Here is a 22884-nt window from a genome sequence, read left to right as displayed (position 1 = left end):
TCATCGATTTCAAATAAATTTATTTATCAAAAATTATAGAATTTTGTCTTCTATGAATTTATAGGTAGATAGAAATCCAAATTAAAAAAATAAAAAAAAAAAAAAATTATCAAACTTCTACAGACAAATATGGGGTCTAACATTTTTTTAACTTGGAAAGTGACAGTTTAGTCCCAAGAGTTAACCCCCAAGAAGCTTTAGTTCCCCAAAGCTAACATTTTTGTGGGTTGTTCAGGATCCACCTTTGCTTCCAAACGTGCAGAGCATCTTATTGACATGGAAAACGTCTTTGAAACACTTTCCTCTGAGATATTATGACAATTACATCTCAACTACAACACCCTAGTAATCTACTCATACGCCGTGCCAGGAATTTCCAACAACTATTTTGTTTTTTCTTTTTAATAAGGGAAAACGTTAGTCTGAAATAATAAGGATGGAATAGTTTTTACATGAAACATATGTGAGAAAAGTCAATTCTCTTTCTTTTTTTTTTTTTTTTTGGGGGGGGGGTGGGGTTGGGGGGGGGGGGGGGGGGGGGTGGTGTGGGGGGGGGGGGGGGGGGGGGGGGGGGGGGGGGGGGGGGGGGGGGGGGGGGGGGGGGGGGTGGGGGGTGAATCATTTACCATTAAACATTGATCTATTAATTTTGTAGGGGCTACTTTTTATATTTTAAATTTAATGAATTTATGTTAATTCAAAAAATAAGTTTAAAAAAAAAAAAAATTAACATGTAAAGGATTTGTAGAGAATAAATTAGAGAATATATTTGAAAATTGTTAACAATTGCACGAACAGGCTTCTAATTTAAAATTCTTTTTTTTTTTTGTAGTTTATTTTAAAGCGTTAAAAATTTTAAAAAATCATTTTTTTTTCTATAATACTCTATACAATATGACTTAGATAGTCTTGCCTATCAGATCCCTTTTTTGGTAATTACATACGCAGAACACACCTCTAAATTTCTCAATCCAAACAAATATTAACATTTTCATATTAGTATATTTTCAGCTCTCTTCAATAAACTATTCTATAATCTCACTCACAGTTAAGCTTCTTCTAAAGCGTCTATATTTTCTAAGCCCGTACCAAACAACCTCTATAATAATGAAAAGGAACAAGACAGATAGAAGGAGCATAGCGAAAATACTAATAATTAAAAAGGATTTACTAAATTAATTAAAAACGAAACACTAATCAAGTTTTTCAATATTTTCTGAAAGCATTGAATGACGCAGAAATTAAATGACCTCAGATCTAGGAATGCTATATTTTCCATATCCATAAGTTTTAATTAAAGAACTCCATTGACATATAAAAAGAACAAGAAATATGGTAAATTTTTCTCTTTACATCTACGGATGCTCTTCAAATTCTCGTCGACATATTGTCAGTATACAACTATAGCTTTCACACCATTATCCGTTCATACAATAGTTTCGACTTCGAAACAGCTGCCAACATCAATAGTTGAATAGTTTGCATGAGCTTATAGTTGTGCAGAAAGACAATCCTATTCATCTGTGATTTCAGTGAGTCAAGAAAATTTCTCAACTCCCCTCTGCATTATCCTCACGTGCACCGAGTGACGTTTTACAGGAGTGAGCAGTGGGTCGACATCCAGAAACTGATCAGTTGCATTCTCAGATTGGCTATTCTGTTTTGTATAACTCTTCTTGCCAGATGTGGATAGTACAAAATATCGTTAAAAAGCGTTTGGTTCGTATCCTAAAATCCAATCATGTCAAATAACTTGGCTGTTTTTCTAGAAGTTAACAGTTCCCACTTCTATGTCTTCAGTTTGTGGTCAACCTCTCTAGCATATGAAAGACAAAATTATAACAAAATCAAAACTCATATACCAAAAATAATCATATATAATCAAAACTAGGCTTTCAATCATAAGGGTATTTTTCAATACTTACAAATACTTCAATTGACATAAATTTCCAATAAATGTAGGCAAGGGACTAGTGAAATAATATCGTTTGATTCTACTGCAATGTTAAATAGAAAAACTAAATCAAATCTAATATAATATCCATTAATTAGAAAACAATGAAGGTCAAATTTGACTTATACAAATCAAACGCAGGGAATTGAATGGGAAAATCCATACAAATTTGTCAAAAATTGCAAAGCCACTAGTTCTTCTAGAATCACTCCTTTTATGTCCAGTGTAAATACACTCGTGCAAAAAATAAAGACAAGTTTCAACCATATCTCCTCAAATTTGACCTGATTAGAGATGCAATCTCTCTCGGCTTAGGAAAAATACACACTCAAAGGGATAAATTGTATACACAACTTCAGGGAAAGTTTTAACCAAAAGTTAAGATCCATCTAAAGCATCAGAAATAATCAATAGTGTATCATAAACAGTTCAATAAAAAGTTATGAATAACTCAAAAATCAATGCCTATAACACAAAATTAACCCAAAACCCATTCTCAATCTAAGTGAATATAATTTGTCTATACTTAAACAAAACTTGAAACAATTTAATATGAAATTTCCCTAAATTTGGTAGAGAAAGAAAGAGATTACAGCTCCGTGATGTGGCAAGTTGAGCCAGTTTCGAAGGAACAGTCACATTTGATAGCAGGATTATAGTCCTCCAAGCTAGTTGCATTTATAGCGGCTCCACTGCAGGGCTCTCCACTTATGTTCCACCATCTTGGGTCTGCTTGTACATCTCATTGTTGAAATATTGAATTCAATGCCCTCACTGCTCACCAAAACAAACCAACCAATGCAAATTTCCATAACAAGCTTATAGAAATGTAAGCAAGATTGCAAGGTAATCACAGATTTTCATAAAATCAATGATCTTTGAGGCCATGGGTATATCAACAAGCATTCAAAATAGTTAGAATTGAGAATTCACCATCTGGGTTTATTATAGTTGAAGTAAAAGGTTAATAACAATAATCCCCGTTAGTTATGTTTAAATAATATAATCCCCCTAGAGTTATAGTGATACGGAAATTACCTTTTGGTTATTTATTTTAAAAGAAACTATGAGTCTATAAAAGGGTAATTAGGTAATATAGAAATCTTAGTAGAAATTTTGTTATTCGATTAATAATTATTAGGGTCATTTTCCAACCTTCCCTAAGGTTTGAGTTTTAGTTAATCACACCCCTGTTAGTTTAAAATATGATTCTATAAATCCCCTCATATCTCAAAGTATCTCAGACCTCGCCTTAGAGTCGTTTGTGAAATTTTTAACCAATAATACTAAAAATTAGAGAATCCGAAAAGTGGTGGGTGAAGTCACTGGGTAGTAGCAGGCCAACGATTCTGGTGGTACCAAAGGTGATACTTCTAGTTTTAATTTGTAAGCATGTAGTTGCACAGCTTTTAAACAAAATATAATATTTTTTGCAAAATGGAGTTCACTTAAATCTGAAGCTAGCTATCGATAAATTAGTAAAGTTTAATATTTCTTAAACAATAATTAAAACAAATAATTAATTTGTAAAGTAAAATACACCCATAAAAGAAAGGGAGGGAAAGAGAAGAGAGTACCTTCATTAGGGTAAGCAATTTGGGCAGTGGAGTTGTGAATTACGAAGAAAAAGATGAAGCAAACTGCAAAAGTGGGAAGATCCTGTTTGATTATATTATTGGTAAATTATGTTTGTATTATTCAATTAGTCAAACCATCAGGCCTAATCCAATAATTAACAATTTTAATCCAGGACGGCACTCACCAGCTTGACTTTCGTTTGATTCAGGTTTCTCCTACATATATATAAAACAACTTAAAGTTAACAAAAGGAAGGAGAGACAAAGAATTGCTAGTTCCAATGTTTTTGAAATTCATATCTAATGATAAACTAATCAAATTGTTAATTAAAGTCTTAACTTAAACCAAATAAGTGTTTCATGAATATTTTACTTGATAACTAATGAAGAAGAGGAGAGATTGATTAGTCGTACCTAATTTTCTGTTGATTTGATGATCTTTCTGTCGAGTTCAATGTTCGGAATATGAGCAATCTTAGACCAATCTTCGCCTATTTCCGGTTCACATCTTTCACTCAGTTTAGGACAGTCTTCAATTATAAGTTCTCTCAAAGCGATGAGACGATCCATATCCTTGGGTAAAGATGACAATTTTGGACAATTTACAACACGAAGAACTTGAAGTTTTTGCATCGACTCTGGTAGTGCCTTCAAGTTGGAACAATTTAGAATCTCCAACCTTTCCAAAGTGTTAATGGAAAACTGAATAAGCCATTGCGGGAATTCCACCAATTGTGGTAATTCTTTCATGACAAGAAGTCGAAGGAGAGGCCATGCGCTACTAAGTTCATCATGATTGTCTTGCTTATCCGATCCCATGCTCAAATCAAGATTAAGCCTTTCACAACTTACCAAAAAAAGATCTTCTAATGAGCTTAGGCTTCTCACACCGCGTGGTAATGAGATAAGTCTTGGACATTTAGAAATCCTTAGACTTTGAAGGACTCTTAGGTGACCAATATCTTCAAACAAATATTCTAAATTATTGCAATTGAAAATCCCCAAACTTCGAAGAGAATTCAAGCAACCAATACCATTAGTTGGTAGATGCTTTTGTATCGTAGTTAACAAGAGACATCTAAGACTAATTAAGTACTTTACATCTCTTGTTAACGCCTTTAATTCCTCACAACCCAATAGTGATAGATATTGCAAATTTTGTAGCTTGTAAATGGAACTTGGGAGTTCTTTTAGTTTAGGGTTGTATCCTAGATGAAGACATCTCAAATGCTTCAAATTACCAATTTTTTTAGGCACTACTTCAATAGTTGAAAATTGTAAGTGTAACATCCGCAAGAATTTGCACCTTGAGACGATTAATTCCAAAAATGATTGGCCAGTGCTTTCACCCGTAATTGGAAAAAAAGTAATGCTTCTCAAATGACCCAAGTTAGGTAAAATGTGTGGAACATCTATTATAGGTGCATCAACAAAATGAAATGATAAGTGTCGATGTCTTTTTGTACAAATTTGGTTAGTGGATTTCACTATTAAGCACTCATTTCTCATCAATGATGTGGCAAGATCATGCATAAGATCATGAATTTTAAAATAGTACAAATTCTCATAAAGTTGTACAATATCTTGGAAAAAAGATCTCGACATTAATTCTTTTATATATTGCATACCAATAGTTTCCATATTTTGATTTTCCTCGTGGGATTGAAGAAGCCCATGGGTCAACCAAAACTGAACGAAATCAACACTATAAAAAGAATGGTCTTTTGGAAAAATGGAAGAATAAGCAAAACATTGTTTCAAGTGAGGTGACAGATGATTATAACTTATTCTTAGAGCATTTAAAATGCTATTTTCATTTTGATCCAACATCCAAATCTCATTATCCCTCAAATTTTTCCAGTCTCGTTCCGAAGTTGAGGAATAAAGTAGACTTCCTAATGCTCTTACTGCCAATGGAACACCTCCACATTTTTTTACAATTTCTATTCCAATTTCCATAAGGTTGGGATGTTGCTTTTCTTGCCCTTCTTTAAATGCATATTTAACAAACACTAACAAGCAGTCGTCAAGAGAAAGACTTTCTAACTTGCATGTAGGTACATTGCCCATAATTGAGGCAACACGATCACAACGTGTAGTTACAATAATTTTACTTCCACTAACACATTCTATCAATAAATTTCTTAATTCAACCCACAACCCATAATCTTCATTCCAAACATCATCCAAAACTAACAAATATTTTTCATGGCCTAAGATATCACATAGAATTCTTTGCAACTGGTCTATATTCTCGTGAATATTTTTTTGCCCAGTTGCAGATTGAATGATGTCAATTAGTAGTTTTTTTAAAACAAACTCATTTGACACACATACCCACATTTTCAATGTAAAATATTCCTCCACCATTTTATCATTATACACCAATTTGGCAAGTGTGGTTTTTCCTAGGCCTCCTATCCCAACAATAGGAATGACAGAAACATTTTCATGGCCATCACTTGGACGTAATAGTAATTTCATAATCTTCTCTTTATCTTTATCCCTACCAATAACATCTGAAGCACGCACAAATGAGTGAGTTTCCCTCTCCCTCTCCCAACCAATAACATGATTGCTATCAACTTTCTCAGTGAGATTAAAATTATCCTTATCAACTGCTATTTTTGCTAACCTCTTTTTGATCTTCTTGATTTTATGCCCCAACGTAAAACGGAATGCAACTGAATTTGAAGATGAAAAAAAGCGGCGTACCTTTCTAGTACTACTTTGACTATTCACCACCTGTTCACGCAAATCTTCCACCTCAATCTCGTCTAAAACATCTTCGGCATCGTAGCAGATATTCTTAAGCTTTCCCAGCCAAACTTTGAGCTTCTCATTATGGATCTGTTTGTCCTCAGCATCTAAGAGAACAGCTTTGATAATGGTTAAGGTGTCAACAAGCTCCTGTGCATCTTTTTGGACACCCCATGCCAAGCGCATTTTATTGGAAGCAAGGGAGAATAGCTTACCCAAGAGTTCCTCAGCAATAACAGAGACGATTGTTTCTGCCATATCTTTGAAAGAAAAGAAAATTGCAGGATTTTGTGTTTGTGAAGTAGTGAAGCAGAGTTGTTGTATGAAATAATGATAAGCGAGCATCTGCATATCTTTTTCTTTATTGAATTAATTATTGGACCATACGCTTCCACACGCAATTACACCATAACTTTGACCAAAGGAAATTTACGACACGTCGCATTCTGCAACTTCCAAGCTTGTTTAGTTAGCTGTATGAAACCAATTGGAATTGAACACGTATGAATAGATCGGGCAAGAGACACGTGGCATTAATCAGATCACTGACCCGATTATAATTATTAATTAAGTTATGACTAATGACTCCTCCACCGTTGACTTGTTTTCACACGCTGGATTCAACTAAACTGTGGGGCATCACTTTTAAGGTCTCCATTAGCTATTTTTGTGATGATGATGATCATCATCATCTTGGGATTAATGAATGAAATTCCATATAATTTAATTAATAATTAATTGTATGCTGTATTGGAGACAAGACTCAAAATAATTAAATAACAACTTATTTGTACCTTAAAAATTAATAAATTCAAATGGCCAAAAAAAATAATTATAAAGGATTTTTTTTTTTTTTTTTTTCTGGTAGCATTGTGAACGGACGAACATGCCAGGTGGGTTCATCACCACCGTTCTAATTTTAAAGTGGAAGGCTAAGTAAGGAACACGATTCCTTCTCTGATTTTTATAATCCTAAACCTAACAATTAAAACATTACTTCATTTAACATTATTTATAAATTGAGAAAATTTATGTTTGTTTCACTGCTCTTAAAATTTAGTCTTATTTTATTTAATTTAAAATATTTAGGTTTATTAATTTGATTAAATACCCTTAACAATAAAAAGTTTATGAATTGCTGAAAATATCTTCACTCGTCCATATATTCTTGGCAATCATGGCCGATTGTCGACATTTAATGAGTGAGTAGGAATATTTTTGTTAATTTTAAAATTTTTACTGTAGAAGGTGTTTAACTAAATTAACAAATATAAAATATTAAAAAATAATATTATTAAACATATTTTCAAATTCAAACAACTTTTTCAAAATAATATAAAATATGTGTCTGTTACAAAATTATTAACTTTTTCATATTACATTATTTATATCAGTGATTTGTCTACACAATAAAAATTTCTTACAGACTAGTCAACAATATAATCCGAATGCTTAAATCCAAATAAATCTAAAGAAAACATTTGCTATCATTCACATGACACATTTTGATATTTAGAAGTTATTTTTAATTTGAAATTATTCAATAAGTTACAAAATTCATATTTTTTACGTAATAGAGAAATGAGTTGGCATTATTTATACAGTGATTTGCTTACACAATCAATTAAAACATCACTAATATGAAATGGTGTCACTTCAACTTTTTAACTTACTTTTTAGAGAGAAATATTATCTGAGTTAGTTATACTCCAAATATGGCCGATGAGGTCAAGTTATAAAGAATGGATGGTACAGAGTTTCGTTCAAATTTCTTGCAGAATGATTTGACAGATTAAGTCAACAATATAATCAGAATGCGTAGTATTGTCCTCACTGAAAATGCAACTTGGTCATCTCGGGTTCCACGCCTGGCTTTTTTCTCATTTTCTCGCCTTTGTGTTTGACTTTTTACGATACGACTCTTCCACCGTTGATGTGTTTTCACTTTTCACATGCTGGATTCAACTAAACTGTGGGGCCTTCACTTTTAAGGTCTTTGACTGGCTCTTTTTCTGATGATAATAATCATCATCTTGGAGTTAATGAAAGTTTACTCAGACCTTCCAAAAGTTTGCTCCAAATTTCCTGTTTTTTCGAGATGACTCTTCCACCGCTGATGTGTTTGTATACGCTGGATTCAACTAACCTGTGGTGTTTGATTGGCTCTTTTTGTGATAATGATATCATCATCTTGGAATTAATGAAAGAAATTCAACTTTTTAATCGCGGGAAGGGGGCCCATTACTTCCAGGGGGCACTGGCGGTCTAGCCTCGTTACTTCCCAGTTCTCACTCATCAACCACGGTGTTCAGAATTCAGACCCACTCATCAATCACGGGATTGCAATTAGGTGACCAACTTTTTACTATTGTCAACTAATTTCTTCATTTCAGAAATTAAACATGACAGTTGGATTCTAATTTCATAAGTTTGGAATATATTATACTTAAACTACAGTATATGAATAACTTAATTCATTCAAGTGAAAATTTTCAATAAAAAGACCAACTTTTCAATAAAAATTTGGATTTAACATAATGGAGTATGTGTAAGTTACAAAATTATCAAATTCTTCGTATTTTTTATTAAATGGAGAGGCGAGTTCACATTATTTATAGGAGTGATTTATCTACATAATCAATTCAAATATCACTAATATGACATGTCGTCACTTTAACCTTTTGAATTAACTTTTAGAGAGAGTTATATGATATGTTATACTTACACTATGATCAATGGGGTCAAGTTAGAGAATATGGATGATATAGAACCTTCAAAACAGTTTCTTCCAAATTTCCTATCGAAATTTTTTGATTAATTTGATAAAAACAATTTTGATCATCATACAATTATCCTAATCAAACTATACGCATGTTGATGTAGGATAGTGGGAGAAGAATTAAAACAAAGAAAATTAGAGTAAGAAATAGATAGAATGAGAGAACAATTTGAGATAATACTGTGAATCTTCCTTATTCAAAAGTAATATTATGTGAATGAATTTATATATAAATAAATTTGATTTATGAGAGAAAGTTTATGTGGGAAAGGATCATATATATATTATTGGTAAATTATTTTGTATTATTCAATCAGTTAAAGCTTCAGGCCTAATCCAATAATAACAATTTCAAGTCGTGTATGTCAACATAATAATAACCATGAAATTATAAAGTTAGAAAATGAATTGACGGATTGGAAAATTGAATAATATGCCATTATAATCACGTGTGTATAGAGGCATTATTAATTAAAATACAATATTTTCATGAAATGACAAGAAAGGGATACAATGTTTTAAATTGTTCAATTTAAGAACATTTTCAATATTTAAGTTAAGGTAGGTAATTAAGAGAAATATATATATATATATATTTTCTTAAATACAAATATTAAAGTATCTACCCTTAAACTTAAGTTTCTTATTTTGTGATGTTACAGCAAATATCTAATATTTGAATATCTTATACGTAACATAAGGTGAGAAAATGTAATTCATCCCTTTTTTTTCTCCGAACCATACAATTAAACATTGATCTATTAATTTTGTAGGGCCTAAATATATTATTTTACAATTATAATAAATTTATGTTAGATAAAAAATTAAGTTTCAATAAAAAAAGGTTTAACAACATACAAGGAATGTGTGGAGAATAAATTAAAATATAATTTGAAATTTTAACAAATCTAACTTCAAGCCAACAGAAATTAATGGCCACCTGCAATGGTGTGGCTAGCTTTTTAATTCAGAAAAATAAACTCACTTCAATTTTGGTAAGTGATAAAAAAATCTAAAAAAATACATGAACACTAACACATATCACTATCACTGCCAATAAGGGAAAATTTCGATACTTCTTAAAAGATAAAGAATATCGATTGCTAACCGAATTAAATGATTTTTCCGAAGTAAATGAACATTGTCCAATTTTTAAATATTAACGTTGATAATTGAGAAATCCCCGATAATTTATCTCCAGAAATGACTTGGAGCTTATTAAAATAATGTCAATCAGCTCTTTGGAAATCATTTCCGTACTCTTGTACTAGATACATTTTACAGAGCGTGCAAATATTTCTCTTTACAATAATACTAACCTCACTAATCATTCTCACTAATCCCTCTTACTAACCCCATGTGGGAGTTTATGATTAGCTTGGTTAGACAGAACCTATTATTGGACAGGCAAAACCCATGTGAATTGACGAATTGTGAATTGACGAATTGTGCACTGACATGTGACGTTAGTGAGAGAAAGTTAGTGAGCAGTGTTAGTGACTGTACTGTTACTCTTCTCTTTATATATTAAAACATTTGAAAGTCATCACAAATGTTTTTTGTACTGCAAAATTTATTGATTATAACTGGTAGTAAATCATCCGAGAGAAATCACATGCACTAATTTGGAGTTGCTTGCAAGAAAAGCAAAGTAGAAAATTTTAAACTAAGGTTGATCATCAATTAGCATCTTCATACCAAACAATACTTGATCAAGACTTTTGTTTTGAAGATAGTCATAAACAAGGAGGAGCCTAGTTCCCTCGATGCATCAACCATCTAATTTCACAAGATTGCGATGTTGCAATGCAATTATGGTAGCAATCTCATTAACAAACTTATTTTTGCCTTGGCGGGATCCTAGTGAAAGTTGCTTCACAGCTATTACCATTCCATCAGAAAGTGTACCCTTTAGCACCAGATTTATTAACATAAATCATAGCTGCTCCATCCTTGGTGAGTATCCAAAAGCTAAAATTCACCTATTTTTCCTGTTATACAACATTTCAACCCAAGTTCCCAGTGTACTATTTATCATTTGTAACTTGTAAATGTAAGATATAAAAGTTACCTATTACACAGGTTCAAATCCTCCCTGGCCAAGCTTATTTGGACGGTCGAAGTCTTCTGTTGCAGACCTTAACTCAGCATAACTGAAAATTTTTAGTTTAGGTCCTATTCCAATTAGCACTGCATATTGAAGCACGATAAAAGAATACATAACGTTGAGGATTTACATGCCAAGAGATGAATTACAACAGAAGCTTTGCCTATTTCATGGAATATGCTATTCCTAGTTTTGAAATTAGATATCAGAAGCCCATATTTTGTATCGGTTATAAGGATGAGATGTTATATATCTGTTATTTATGTTTCTTCGGTGCACCAAAACAAAAATCACATTTATGCTACACCTATATTCTGGAATGCTGAAGTGAAATGCAAATTCATTGATTTTCAAAAACAAACTTGGTTTCAAAAATTTTACGACTTTTATTTTCTAAAAATCTCTTTGGCACTCTCACCTTCTGCATCATCATGATCTCTTTTTATCCTCATGTGAAGAATTACAAACATCAGTATCAAACCCAAACTTCCAAAAGCTACAGCAATACCAACAATCAACCCACTCTTCTTCTTCTTTCATCTAATACCAACAGTTGGTGTGAAATCTGAGTAGGAAAAATCAGTATGTCTATTAGAAAGCATTTAAGCACAGTTATTGTAACTCATCTTATATGAAGATTCAAGAATCTCATAGTTTACTTGGAATGACACTTAAGAGCCGAAATTAATGGCCCATAGCTACCTCGGTCAGGTGGGCAACAGGTCCCTTTACCAGCCCAAAATATGTGAATTTCAAGATAGTTCTCAGACACATTAGCATTAAATTTGTTTGTAATTGCTTTTCTTTCTCCACCTGCTCCTGTTGATATGTCAAAATCTTTTAACTGGAGAGTCCTACAGGATCAATTAGGAAAGAAAACAGATGAAATTGTAATCGTCAAAACTATATATATAATAAGGGTATAAACCAAAACTTTCCAGTGAATGTTTACCTGAATATAGATATAAAAAACACGCCTTCAAAGACTCATCCACTTTTGTGAGCCTTGATCACCAAAAACTGTCTCAGCAAAGGACAAACTTACATTGTGAAGTCCATTCTCCAGACTAAGTCCATAGAATCTAAGTGATCACGAGGATTGCCTTGAAGACTGATAAAGCTTCGGGCCTGCGGTGCCAGTCACTTGTGAGCCAATATTTTGAACATTGAGTGTTAAATTGTCCATCAGAAAACAAACCCACATCACTAACTGCCAATTTTTCGGTATCAAGTACAATACAAGAAGCTCCACCAAGATCATAGCCATCGGCCTCACACACTATAATATCAACCTTCATTTCTTCACCACCACACTTGATTGCAAAACTTGAATCTGCAGTTGCAAAATTTTTTTTTTTTTTTATTTGGTCCAGTTATCCCAACTGGAGCTGAATTAACAAACAATTTATAAAGCTACAGTAGCATCTATATTTAAGCAAAATAATGCACGGAGAAAGGTAAATTGGTAGTACACTAAATTTTAGAAAAATAATTATACATCAGAAAGAAAGACGCTTACAGCGCAGAGCATTCTTATTGCAGAGAAAGTTTCTCTGCAGACAGTTCAATCCTGGAGACTGCTGGCAAGCACAGAGAACATTACCAGTTACCTTTGTTAAAGCAGCATATTCCCTGGCCGAGGTTTTATATTTCTAGTAATTTTTTTCTTTAAGTGAGAGCCTTTTTTCAAAAATAAAATCTAATACCTTATTTATCAAAAATGAAACTATAACTAACCTGATGTTTGAGCTTTCAAAATGTGAAATTGTTGGCCACTAGATTCCTGTTCAATTCAATGCAAAGATAAATTATACTTCAAAGTTTGAAGTATACTAACTAGAGATGTATTATATTAAAATCAGAGCCTGATAAATAATCAACCATGTTAGAAAGACATCAGAAATGAGCTGCGACTTTATTGTACGCCAAATGGTTATTCCAAGTGACATTTGTTTGGACATCAGAAATTCAAGCGCATCAAGGCAATTAGTCAGGCGCTGTTAAGTATTTCTGATAATTGTCACATGATAAGAGAAAACTGAGTCACTAAAGTGCTAAGTGTAGGCCATGAAAATGAATACTCAACAATTTCTCATACTGTCATCTGGTTCCTTTGAACTGGCATGATTGTCATAAATTTGATTATTGGTTAATTCATACAATCATGTAAAACATTATAATCTATTAACAAAACAAGGAAAGAGGATTATTGAGCTCCACAATGCCTAAGGTCCAAAGCAATGTTTGATTTTTAGAAAATGAAGATGGAAAACGAAGTTATTATGGTTCAAGAGACATACAGCTGTTTTGAACTTGTAGTCACCCACGATGGAAAAGTTCCTGATAGATAATTGTAAGATAAATCTCTGCAGGAGTATATTAAGCACCAGTTAGAAGGAATCATATGCACCAACATACAAATCTAAAAAAGGAACAAATCACTCAAGATTTTCAATTGCTTTCATCAATTACTTGTCACAAAAAAGTGATTACAACTAAATATAGTTAAGATTTTCGAATTTTAAATGGGGTGGCCTATTTCCAAGATACATATCAGGAGCACTAGTCCCTTTTCATTCTTCTTCATTGTGCATGGAAAAATCTTTGTATGAAGATATTTATTAATCTATTAATGAAACATGTGTCACCAATACCTCTCCACTCTTCTAAATTGGAGCCTCTAAAAGTTTCAAGGCAGATACAACAAAAATGGACATATAACATCCATCTAACTAGACAAGATATAATAGGGCATAATTCTCAAGATAACAGAAATTAAGGCTTACATGTTTTGAAGATATAGAGTATTTTGCTGAGGAAGGTTCCTGACAGGCTATTGTTTCCAAGAAACCTAGTGAGAGAAGCAAAAAACAAGTGAATGTACATTTAATGAAAGAACAAGGATCAGAGAAAATCTGAAATAAGAAACTAAAACTAACTTAAATACAAAGTACATAAATCTAGAATCGATAGAGGGAGGCTTTCAATAAATTTACAAGTGAGTAAGAGAATGGACACTGAATAAAGCACTTGGGATTTGACGAATTAAGTTGTTGAAACTCAAATCCCTGAAGAAGTAGGAAAACAAGTATTTAAAAAAAAAAAAAAAAAAAAAGCGCACACACATAAACAATAAGAGACACACTCATAGCATTGCAATACTAACTTAAATTGTCTGTAAACTTGGAGATGAGGGCTGTGTTGATGGGCAAGATGATCATTGCAAACTGAGCTTGAAGATCTTAACAGGAAGCGAAATTAAACAATCAGATATTCTTTCAAAATCTAACTTCTCTACTCTCCCTTTTGAAAATGAAATAGAACGGCAGATTAAGAATACGGGTAATTTTGGAATTGATTATATTACATATTATAGATTACTTTTCTAATAAACTTAATTAATAATGGAGCTTATAAAAATATTTACTAGGGTTTTAACAACACCACTCAATAAAGAAAATTTTCAAATTAACCCGTATCAATCCAAATGGATCATGAAATTATCAGAAGAAATGGCGTTGTGAAGAAACATTCCATTGATCATGTTTTAAGAGGTATTTATGATTTTTACGTTTTGGCTTTAGGTTTAAGAATTAAGAATTAGATGCACAATTGAATTAGGTATAGGCTGATTCTTATTCTTTAGCCTCTATCTACTTGGGCTTTTTGTAGTGATATCTATTTTACCAATGGGCTAGTGGATTACAAGAATGCTAAATACACCCCATCTCTTTGGAAGTACACCACTAAGGTTAATTTTGGGATAAGAGTTTACAAATGAGTACGTTTAAGAATAAGTTGGGGCATACTTAGACCATCTCTAACCCATTGCACCAATTTGGTGCAAAATTGCACCAAATTGGTGCAAAATTTGGTGCAAAACACTATTCCATCTCCAACCCACAACACCAAATATTACACCAAAAAGAATATTCCCTATAATATTCCCTAGAATATTTTTTAGAATATTCTTTTTTTTCTTTTATTGTAATAATCAACAATTAATCTATTTCACTTATTATTTTTGTATATATTAATTAAATATTGGGAATGATATTTTTATTAAATAATAATTATTTTGAAAATTATACTAATTTAATAGAATTAAGTATTTATTTAATCAAATAAACATTACATTTAATATAGAAAAACATTACATCTAATATAAACATTACATTTTATTTTGAGTTATTGTAGTTTAATATTTGCATTGAATAAAGTTCTATTTTTAATTTTTCATCATTTTTTAAATTATATCATTATTATAAATTTATTATTATAAATAATAATCAAATTAAATTAAATACAAATACTCAAATTTGGTGTGATTTTTGGTATAAAATTTAATACTCAAATTTAATACTCAAATTAACTTAACAAAATTAAAACAAAAAAACAAAAAAACTAAAATTAAAAAAATTTTTTTTTTATGTCAGCTACAGTACCGCGCCATTTTGGCGCAGTGTTTAGCGCGGGTTGGACTGCCAACCCACGCTAAATTGGTGTTTTTTGCACCATTTTAGCGTGGGTTGGAGATGCCCTTAGTGATTCACTTCTTTGTTTTGAGTTCTACGTAAAAACCGGAAAGAATTAACTTGAAAAAAAAAATAGATATATTTGTTTAAAATTAATAGAAAAATACCCAAAAAAAAACCCTTTAAAAAAAGGAACAGTTTCTTCATATATAGATAACTAAGCTTAATCAGAAATCAAAATGCACTTTTGAGAATTATTTTTTGGTTACAAGCAAGAGTAAGAGAATGTACCTTCCATAGGATCAGTAGTGGCAATTTGAGCAGTTGATTTTTGAAAGATGAAGAAAACGATGAAACAAATGCAGAATAAATGAGTGAAAGATGAAGAAGAAGAAGATGATGAATCAATTTGAGCAGTTGATAGTTGATTTTTGGGCATACTTGGTGATTCACTATATATGCAACTGCAAAATCTGAACAAATTTTTTTTGATGTAATAGCAACAAAATTTCGGAGGTTTTTGAAACAACAAAACTCCCTATACCATTGAAAGTTGTTAAAATTTATACTATTACGACTACGGGTTAATAAATATTTACTCCCTCCAACTGTTTATTATAACACTTACAACTTGATTTTAAGAATTTTTATTATTTAATTAAATCTCAGGGGATTAGTATTATTAACTTTTGACTATTATCACATTTTCACAAATAAATAAATATTTCACTTAAAAGGGATATATTCTCTCCAATTAAAATATGCATGATTTCATCTTCACAAGATTTATGTAATCAGAAATTAGGATGAATTATTAAATTGAATACTCTTTTTTTTTTTTTTTCTTATTATAAACCCGAGCCCAATTTGAGCATTAGCGCCAAAATCCATTAGACTAATTATTAGTCTTAGTCAACAACTAATTGATAATTAATAACATAATTTTCTATTTAACTAAGTAACTACATGTTGGCAACATGCTTGAAACCCTCATAAGTATAAAATACCAATCATTACCAAAAAAAAAAAAAAAAGAGAAAAAAAATAAAGAAAAAGGAGAAAGTTTGCCAATCTTACAAAAAGTTAAGTTCTTAAGATTTCCAAGCTCTTTTGGGAGAGGCCTAGAAAGCAGAAAGTATACTGTGGCCAACCTCCCTGGCACATGAAAAAAAAAGTTATAATTAAAACTCAAGTACCCAAAATAATCATATATAATCAAAACTAGGCTTTCAATCATAAGGATATTTTTCAATACTTACAAATACTTCAATTGAGATAAATTTTCAATAAATGCAGGCAACAAACCAATGTAAGTAATTTCATTTGATTCTATTACAATGTTAAACAGAAAAACTAATATAATGTCTATTAATTAGAAACGATGAAGGTCAAATTTGACTTATACAAATCAAACGTAGGGAAATGAATGGGAAAATCCATACAAATTTGTCAGAAATTGCAAAGCCACTAGTTCTCCTGGAATCACTCCTTTTATGTCTAGTGCAAATACACTCCCCCAAAAAATAAAGACAAGTTTCAATCATGTCTCCTCAAATTTGATCTGATTGCAAATGCAAACTCTCTTGGCTTTGGAAAAATACACACTTGAAGGATAAATTGTATACACAACTCTAGGGAAAGTTTTAACCAAAAGTTAAGATCCATCTAAAGCATAAAACATAATCTACCTAGTATAGCATAAACAATTCAATAAAAAGTTATGAATAACTCAAAAATCAATGCCAATAAAACAAAATTAACCCAAAACCAATTCTCAATCTAAGTGAATATAATCTATCCATACTTAAACAAAACTTGAAATATATGAAAATTTTCCTAAATTTGGTAGAGAGAAAAAGAGTTTACAGCTCAGTGATGTGGCAAGTTGAGCCATTTTCAAAAGAATAGTCACATTTGCTAGCAGGATTATAGTCCTCCAAGCTAGCTGCATTTATAGCGGCTCCACTGCAGGGCTCTCCACTTATGTTCCACCATCTTGGGTCTGCTTGTACATCCCATTGTTGAAACATTGAGTTCAATGCTCTCACTCCTCACCACAACAAACCAACTAATGCAAATTTCCATAACAAGCTTATAGAAATCACAGATTTTCATAAAATCAATTACAATTACAATTTGATGACCGAATGTTTACCTGAATATACACATCGAAAACACATCTTCCAAGATTCCACCATTTTCTTGAGGTTCGATCTTTATAAATTATTTCAGTGAAAAACAAGCTTACATTATAAACCATTCTCAAGACCACGTCCATAATATCTGAGTGACCCAAGGGATTATCTTGCTATCTGATAAAGATCTGGTGTTGTAGTGTTAATCACTTCTGAGCTGGTATTTTGAGGAAGTGTGTTAATTGTCCCTCAGAAAACAAGCCCACATTACTAAGTGCCCATTTTTCAGGATTTAACACATTAAAAGAAGCTCCACCATCGTCGGCTTCATACACTATATTGTCGACTCTCAACTGTGTACCACCACACTTAATTGCTAACCTTGAATCTGCAAGCGCAAAGATAAAAGCTCTAATGATAATATTAATCTGAATACACAAAGAACTAGAAAAAATTTGAGAAGTACTTTTATTTTAATAACTTCCAGTAACATAATACAAAGATCATCACTAAATCAAACTATAACAACTGTACACACATTTATCAGACATGGAGCTTGATGGAGAACTATTATTTTGAAAGTTTATGGCCAATGCATACATATAAAACAATAGAGTTAACAAAAGGAACGAGAAACAAAGAATCATTAGTTCAGATGTTTTCAAAATTCAGATCTAATGATGAAGAAGAAGAGCAATTAATATTTCATAAATATTAACCTACTAAATGATAAAGAAGAAGAGAGATTGAATAATCATACCTAATCTTCGGTTGATTTGATAATCTTTCCCTCTAGTTTAATCTGCAGGATATGAGCAATCTTGGACCAATCTTCACCTGTTTTTGGTTGACATCTTTCGCTCAGTTTAGGACAGTCTTCAATTGTTAGTTCTCTCAAGGAGATGAGACGATTCATATCATTTGGTAAAGATGACAATTCTGGGCACTTCCTAATATCAAGAACTCTAAGTGTTTGCATCGACTCTGGTAGTGACTTCAAGTTGGAACAATTTTCAATACTCAAAAATTCCAAAGTGTTTGTGGAACACTGAATAAGCCATTGCGGGAATTCCACCAATTGTGGTAATTCTCTTATAAGAAGAAATCGAAGGTGAGGCCTTGTGCTATTGAGTTCTTCATGATTGTCTTGCTTATCCGATCCGATGCTCAAATCAAGATTAAGCCTTTCACAACCGAGCAAACGAAGATCTTCTAATGAGCTTAGGCTTCTCACACCACGCGGTAATGAGATAAGTCTTGGACATTCATAAATCACTAGAGTTTGAAGAACTCTTAGGTGACCAATATCTTCAAACAAATATTCTAAATTATTGCAGTTGTAAATCCCCAAACATCGAAGAGAAATCAAGCAACCAATACCATTGGTTGGTAGATGCTTTTGTATCGTAGTTAACAAGAGATGTCTAAGACTAATTAAGTACTTTACATCTCTTGTTAAGGCTTTTAATTCCCCACAAGCCCATAGTGATAGATATTGCAAATTTTGCAGCTTGTAAATGGACCTTGGAAGTTCTTTTATTTTAGGGTTCTTTCCTAGATGAAGAGCTCTCAAATGCTTCAAATTACCAATTTTTTTAGGCACTGCTTCAATATTCAAAGAAAATAAATCTAACATCCGCAAGAATTTGCACCTTGAGACAATTAATTCCAAAAATGATTGGCTAATACCAGTACTTTCACCCGTAATTGGACAAAAAGTAATGCTTCTCAGATGACCCAAGTTAGGTAAAATGTTTGGAACATCAATTATAGGTGCATCAACAAAATGAAATGATAAGTGTCGATGACTTTTGGTACAAATTTGGTTAGTGGATTTCAATATTAAGCGCTCATTTCTCATCAATGATGTGGCAAGATCATGCATGAGATCATGGATTTTAAACGTGTACAAATTCTCGTAAAGTTGTACAATATCTTGAAAAAAAGATCTCAACATTAATTCTTTTATATATTGTTTACCAATATTTTCCAAATCTTGATTTTCATTGTGGGATTGAAGAAGCCCATGGACCATCCAAAACTGAACCAAATGATTACTAGTAAATTCAATGTCTTTTGGGAAAATGGAACAATAAATAAAACATTGCTTTAAGTGAGGTGGCAGATGATTATAACTTATTCTTAGAGCATTTAAAATGTCATTTTCTTTTTGATCCAACTTCCAAATCTCATTATCCCTCAAATTTTTCCAATCTTGTTCAGAAATTGAGGAATAAAGTAGACTTCCTAACGCTCTTACTGCCAATGGAACACCTCCACATTTTTTTACTATTTCTTTTCCAATTTCCACAAGGCTGGGATGCTGCTTTTCTTTCCCTTCTTTAAATGCACATTTAACAAACACTGACAAGCAATCATCAAGAGAAAGACCTTCTAACCTGTATGTAAGTACAGTGCCCATAATTGAGGCAACACGATCACTACGTGTAGTTATGATAATTTTACTTTCACTAACACATTCCATCAATAAATTTTTTAATTCAAACCACAACCCATAATCTTCATTCCAAACATCATCCAAAACTAACAAATATTTTTCATGGCTTAAGAAATCACGTAGGATTATTTGCAATTGGTCAGTGCTCTTATCAACATATTTTTTCCCAGTTGCAGATTCGATGATGTCAATTAATAGTTTTTTTAAAACAAACTCATCTGACACACAAATCCACATTTTCAACTTAAAAAATTTGTCAACCATTTTATCATTATACACCAATTTCGCAAGTGTAGTTTTTCCTAGACCTCCTATGCCAACAATAGGAATGACGGAAACATTTTCATGGCCATCACTTGGACGTAATAGTAGTTTCATAATCTTCTCTTTATCTTTATCCCTACCAATAACATCTGAAGCACGCACAAATGAGTGAGTTTCCCTCTCCCTCTCCCAATCTATAGCTTGATTGCTATCAACTTTCTCAGTGAGATTAAAATTATCCTTATCAGCTGCTATTTTTGCTAACCTCTCTTTAATCTTCTTGATTTTATGCCCCAACGTAAAACGGAAAGCAACTGGGTTTGAGGATGAAAAAAAGTGGCGTACCTGTCTTGTACTGCTCTGACTATTCACCACTTGTTTACGCAAATCTTCCACCTCAATCTCGTCTAAAACATCTTCGGCATCGTAGCAGAACTCTTTAAGCTTTCCTAGCCAAACTTTGAGCTTTTCATTATGGATCTGCTTGTCCTCAGCATCTAAGAGAACAGCTTTGATAGTGATTAAGGTGTCAACAAGCTCTTGTGCATCTTTTTGGACACCCCATGCAAAGCTCATTTCATTGGAAGCAAGGGATGATAGCTTATCCAAGAGTACCTTAGCAACAACAGAGACGATTGTTTCTGCCATATCTTTTGAAAGAAAAGAAAGTTGCCGAATTTTGTGTTTGTGAAGTGGTGAAGTTGAATTGTTATATGAAATAACGATAAGCAAGCATATGCACTTCATATATATTATCTTCTTCTTTGTTGAATTAATTACATCATTTGCTTTGACACGCAGAAAATTCCCGGCACATCACATTCTGCAACTTGCAAGCCTGATTAGTTGTATAAAACCAATAGGAATCGAACACGTATGCCTAAGATAAGGTAGGACACGTGGCAGCAACTAGATCACTAACCTGATTATAGTTAAAAATGCACTTGGCCACATTGGGTTCTACGCCTGACTCTTCAACCATTGACGTGTTTCCTCAACAAAACTGTGGGGTCATCACTTTTCAGGTCTTGATGGGCTCTTTTTGTAATGATATGATGACATCACCATTTTGGGATTAATGAATGAAATTTACTTTTTAATTGTCTTCCATATAAGTTAATAAATAGAAAAGATATAACAAGGCAGTGTACTGAATTCATGTATCGAATAACGTAATAAAATCTTAATCGTTGATTGATATTAAATTAAAATTAATCAACGATCATGATTTTATCACGTTATTCAGTACATAAATCCAGTACACTACTACAATGACGGTAGCATTACTCTTTAATAAATTAATTGTATTGAAATAATATTATACTTATATTATAGGTCTATGAAACAATTTAATTATTCAAGTGAGAATTTTCAATAAAAAGGGTTAACTTTTTAGTAAAAATTTAGATATAAACATAATAGAGTAAGTATAAGTTACAAAATTATTAGATTCTTCATATCTTTTTATGAAATCGGGAGATAAACTCATATTATTTATATAGTGATTTATCTACATAGCAATTCAAATATTGTTGCTTTAATACGATGCCCCATAACCTTTTTAGTTAGTTTTTAATTTAGAGGTGGGCAATAATCGGGCCCAATCAGTCCGATCATAAATTGGGATCAGGTCTATCTTGGTTAGGACCAGTTCTAAGCTCATAAATTTTTTCATGGCCCGGACCAATCCTTATGATCAATCATGGGCCCATAAGACCAGTCCTATGGGCTTGAAAAATTTCAATATGTCCCTTTAATACATAAAATTTCATTTTAGTCTCTATATTTATTCAATTTGAGAACACTTAACAATGAATTATTGTTACACTTTCAATATTTAAGGTAAGTAATTAAGAAAGAAAGTATGTTAACAGATAACTAACATAAATTTATCCACAACATTATGGACATAAATACATACGTATACACATACATAAAACTTATATCATGATTTCCTTCAATAATCTTAAATATACTAATATTAAGTGTCCACCCTTCAACTTAAGTTTCCAATTTGTGATATTAAAACAAATATTTGAATCTCTTATATATATCATTTTCATCGATTTCAAATAAATTTTATTTATCAAAAATTATAGAAATTTGTCTTCTAGAATTTACTAGGTAAATAGAAATCCAAATTAAAAAAAAAAAAAAAAAAAAAAATTACAAACTTCTACAACAAAATATGGGGTCTTAACATTTTTTTAACCTTTGGAAAAGTGACAGTTTAGTCCCAAGAGTTAACACCCAATGAAGACCTTTAGTCCCAAGAGCTAACATTTTTGTGGTTTGTTCAGGCTCCAACCTTTGCTCTCCAACCGTGCAGAGCATTCTTATTGCATGGAAAACTTCTTTGAAGACAATTTCATCTG

At 32.0% G+C, this 22884-nt stretch overlaps 1 protein-coding gene and 1 pseudogene across 1 annotated transcript; both read right to left on the bottom strand.

The window, feature by feature from the left end:
• Positions 1 to 18389, bottom strand: part of LOC116107038 — a 41803-nt pseudogene extending 23414 nt beyond the window's left edge.
• A 158-nt stretch (positions 18390 to 18547) lies between these two features.
• Positions 18548 to 21157, bottom strand: LOC116107037 (putative disease resistance protein RGA1). The gene has a single exon (XM_031393337.1). The coding sequence runs from the start codon at positions 21155 to 21157 to the stop codon at positions 18548 to 18550; it is 2610 nt and encodes an 869-aa protein (XP_031249197.1).
• Positions 21158 to 22884: the final 1727 nt, after the last annotated feature.

This window comes from Pistacia vera, unplaced genomic scaffold (assembly GCF_008641045.1).
Source record: "Pistacia vera cultivar Batoury unplaced genomic scaffold, PisVer_v2 Contig526, whole genome shotgun sequence".
Lineage (NCBI taxonomy): Eukaryota > Viridiplantae > Streptophyta > Magnoliopsida > Sapindales > Anacardiaceae > Pistacia > Pistacia vera.
Note: the sequence above shows the minus strand (reverse complement) of the source record. Positions and strands in the feature narration are given on the sequence as shown.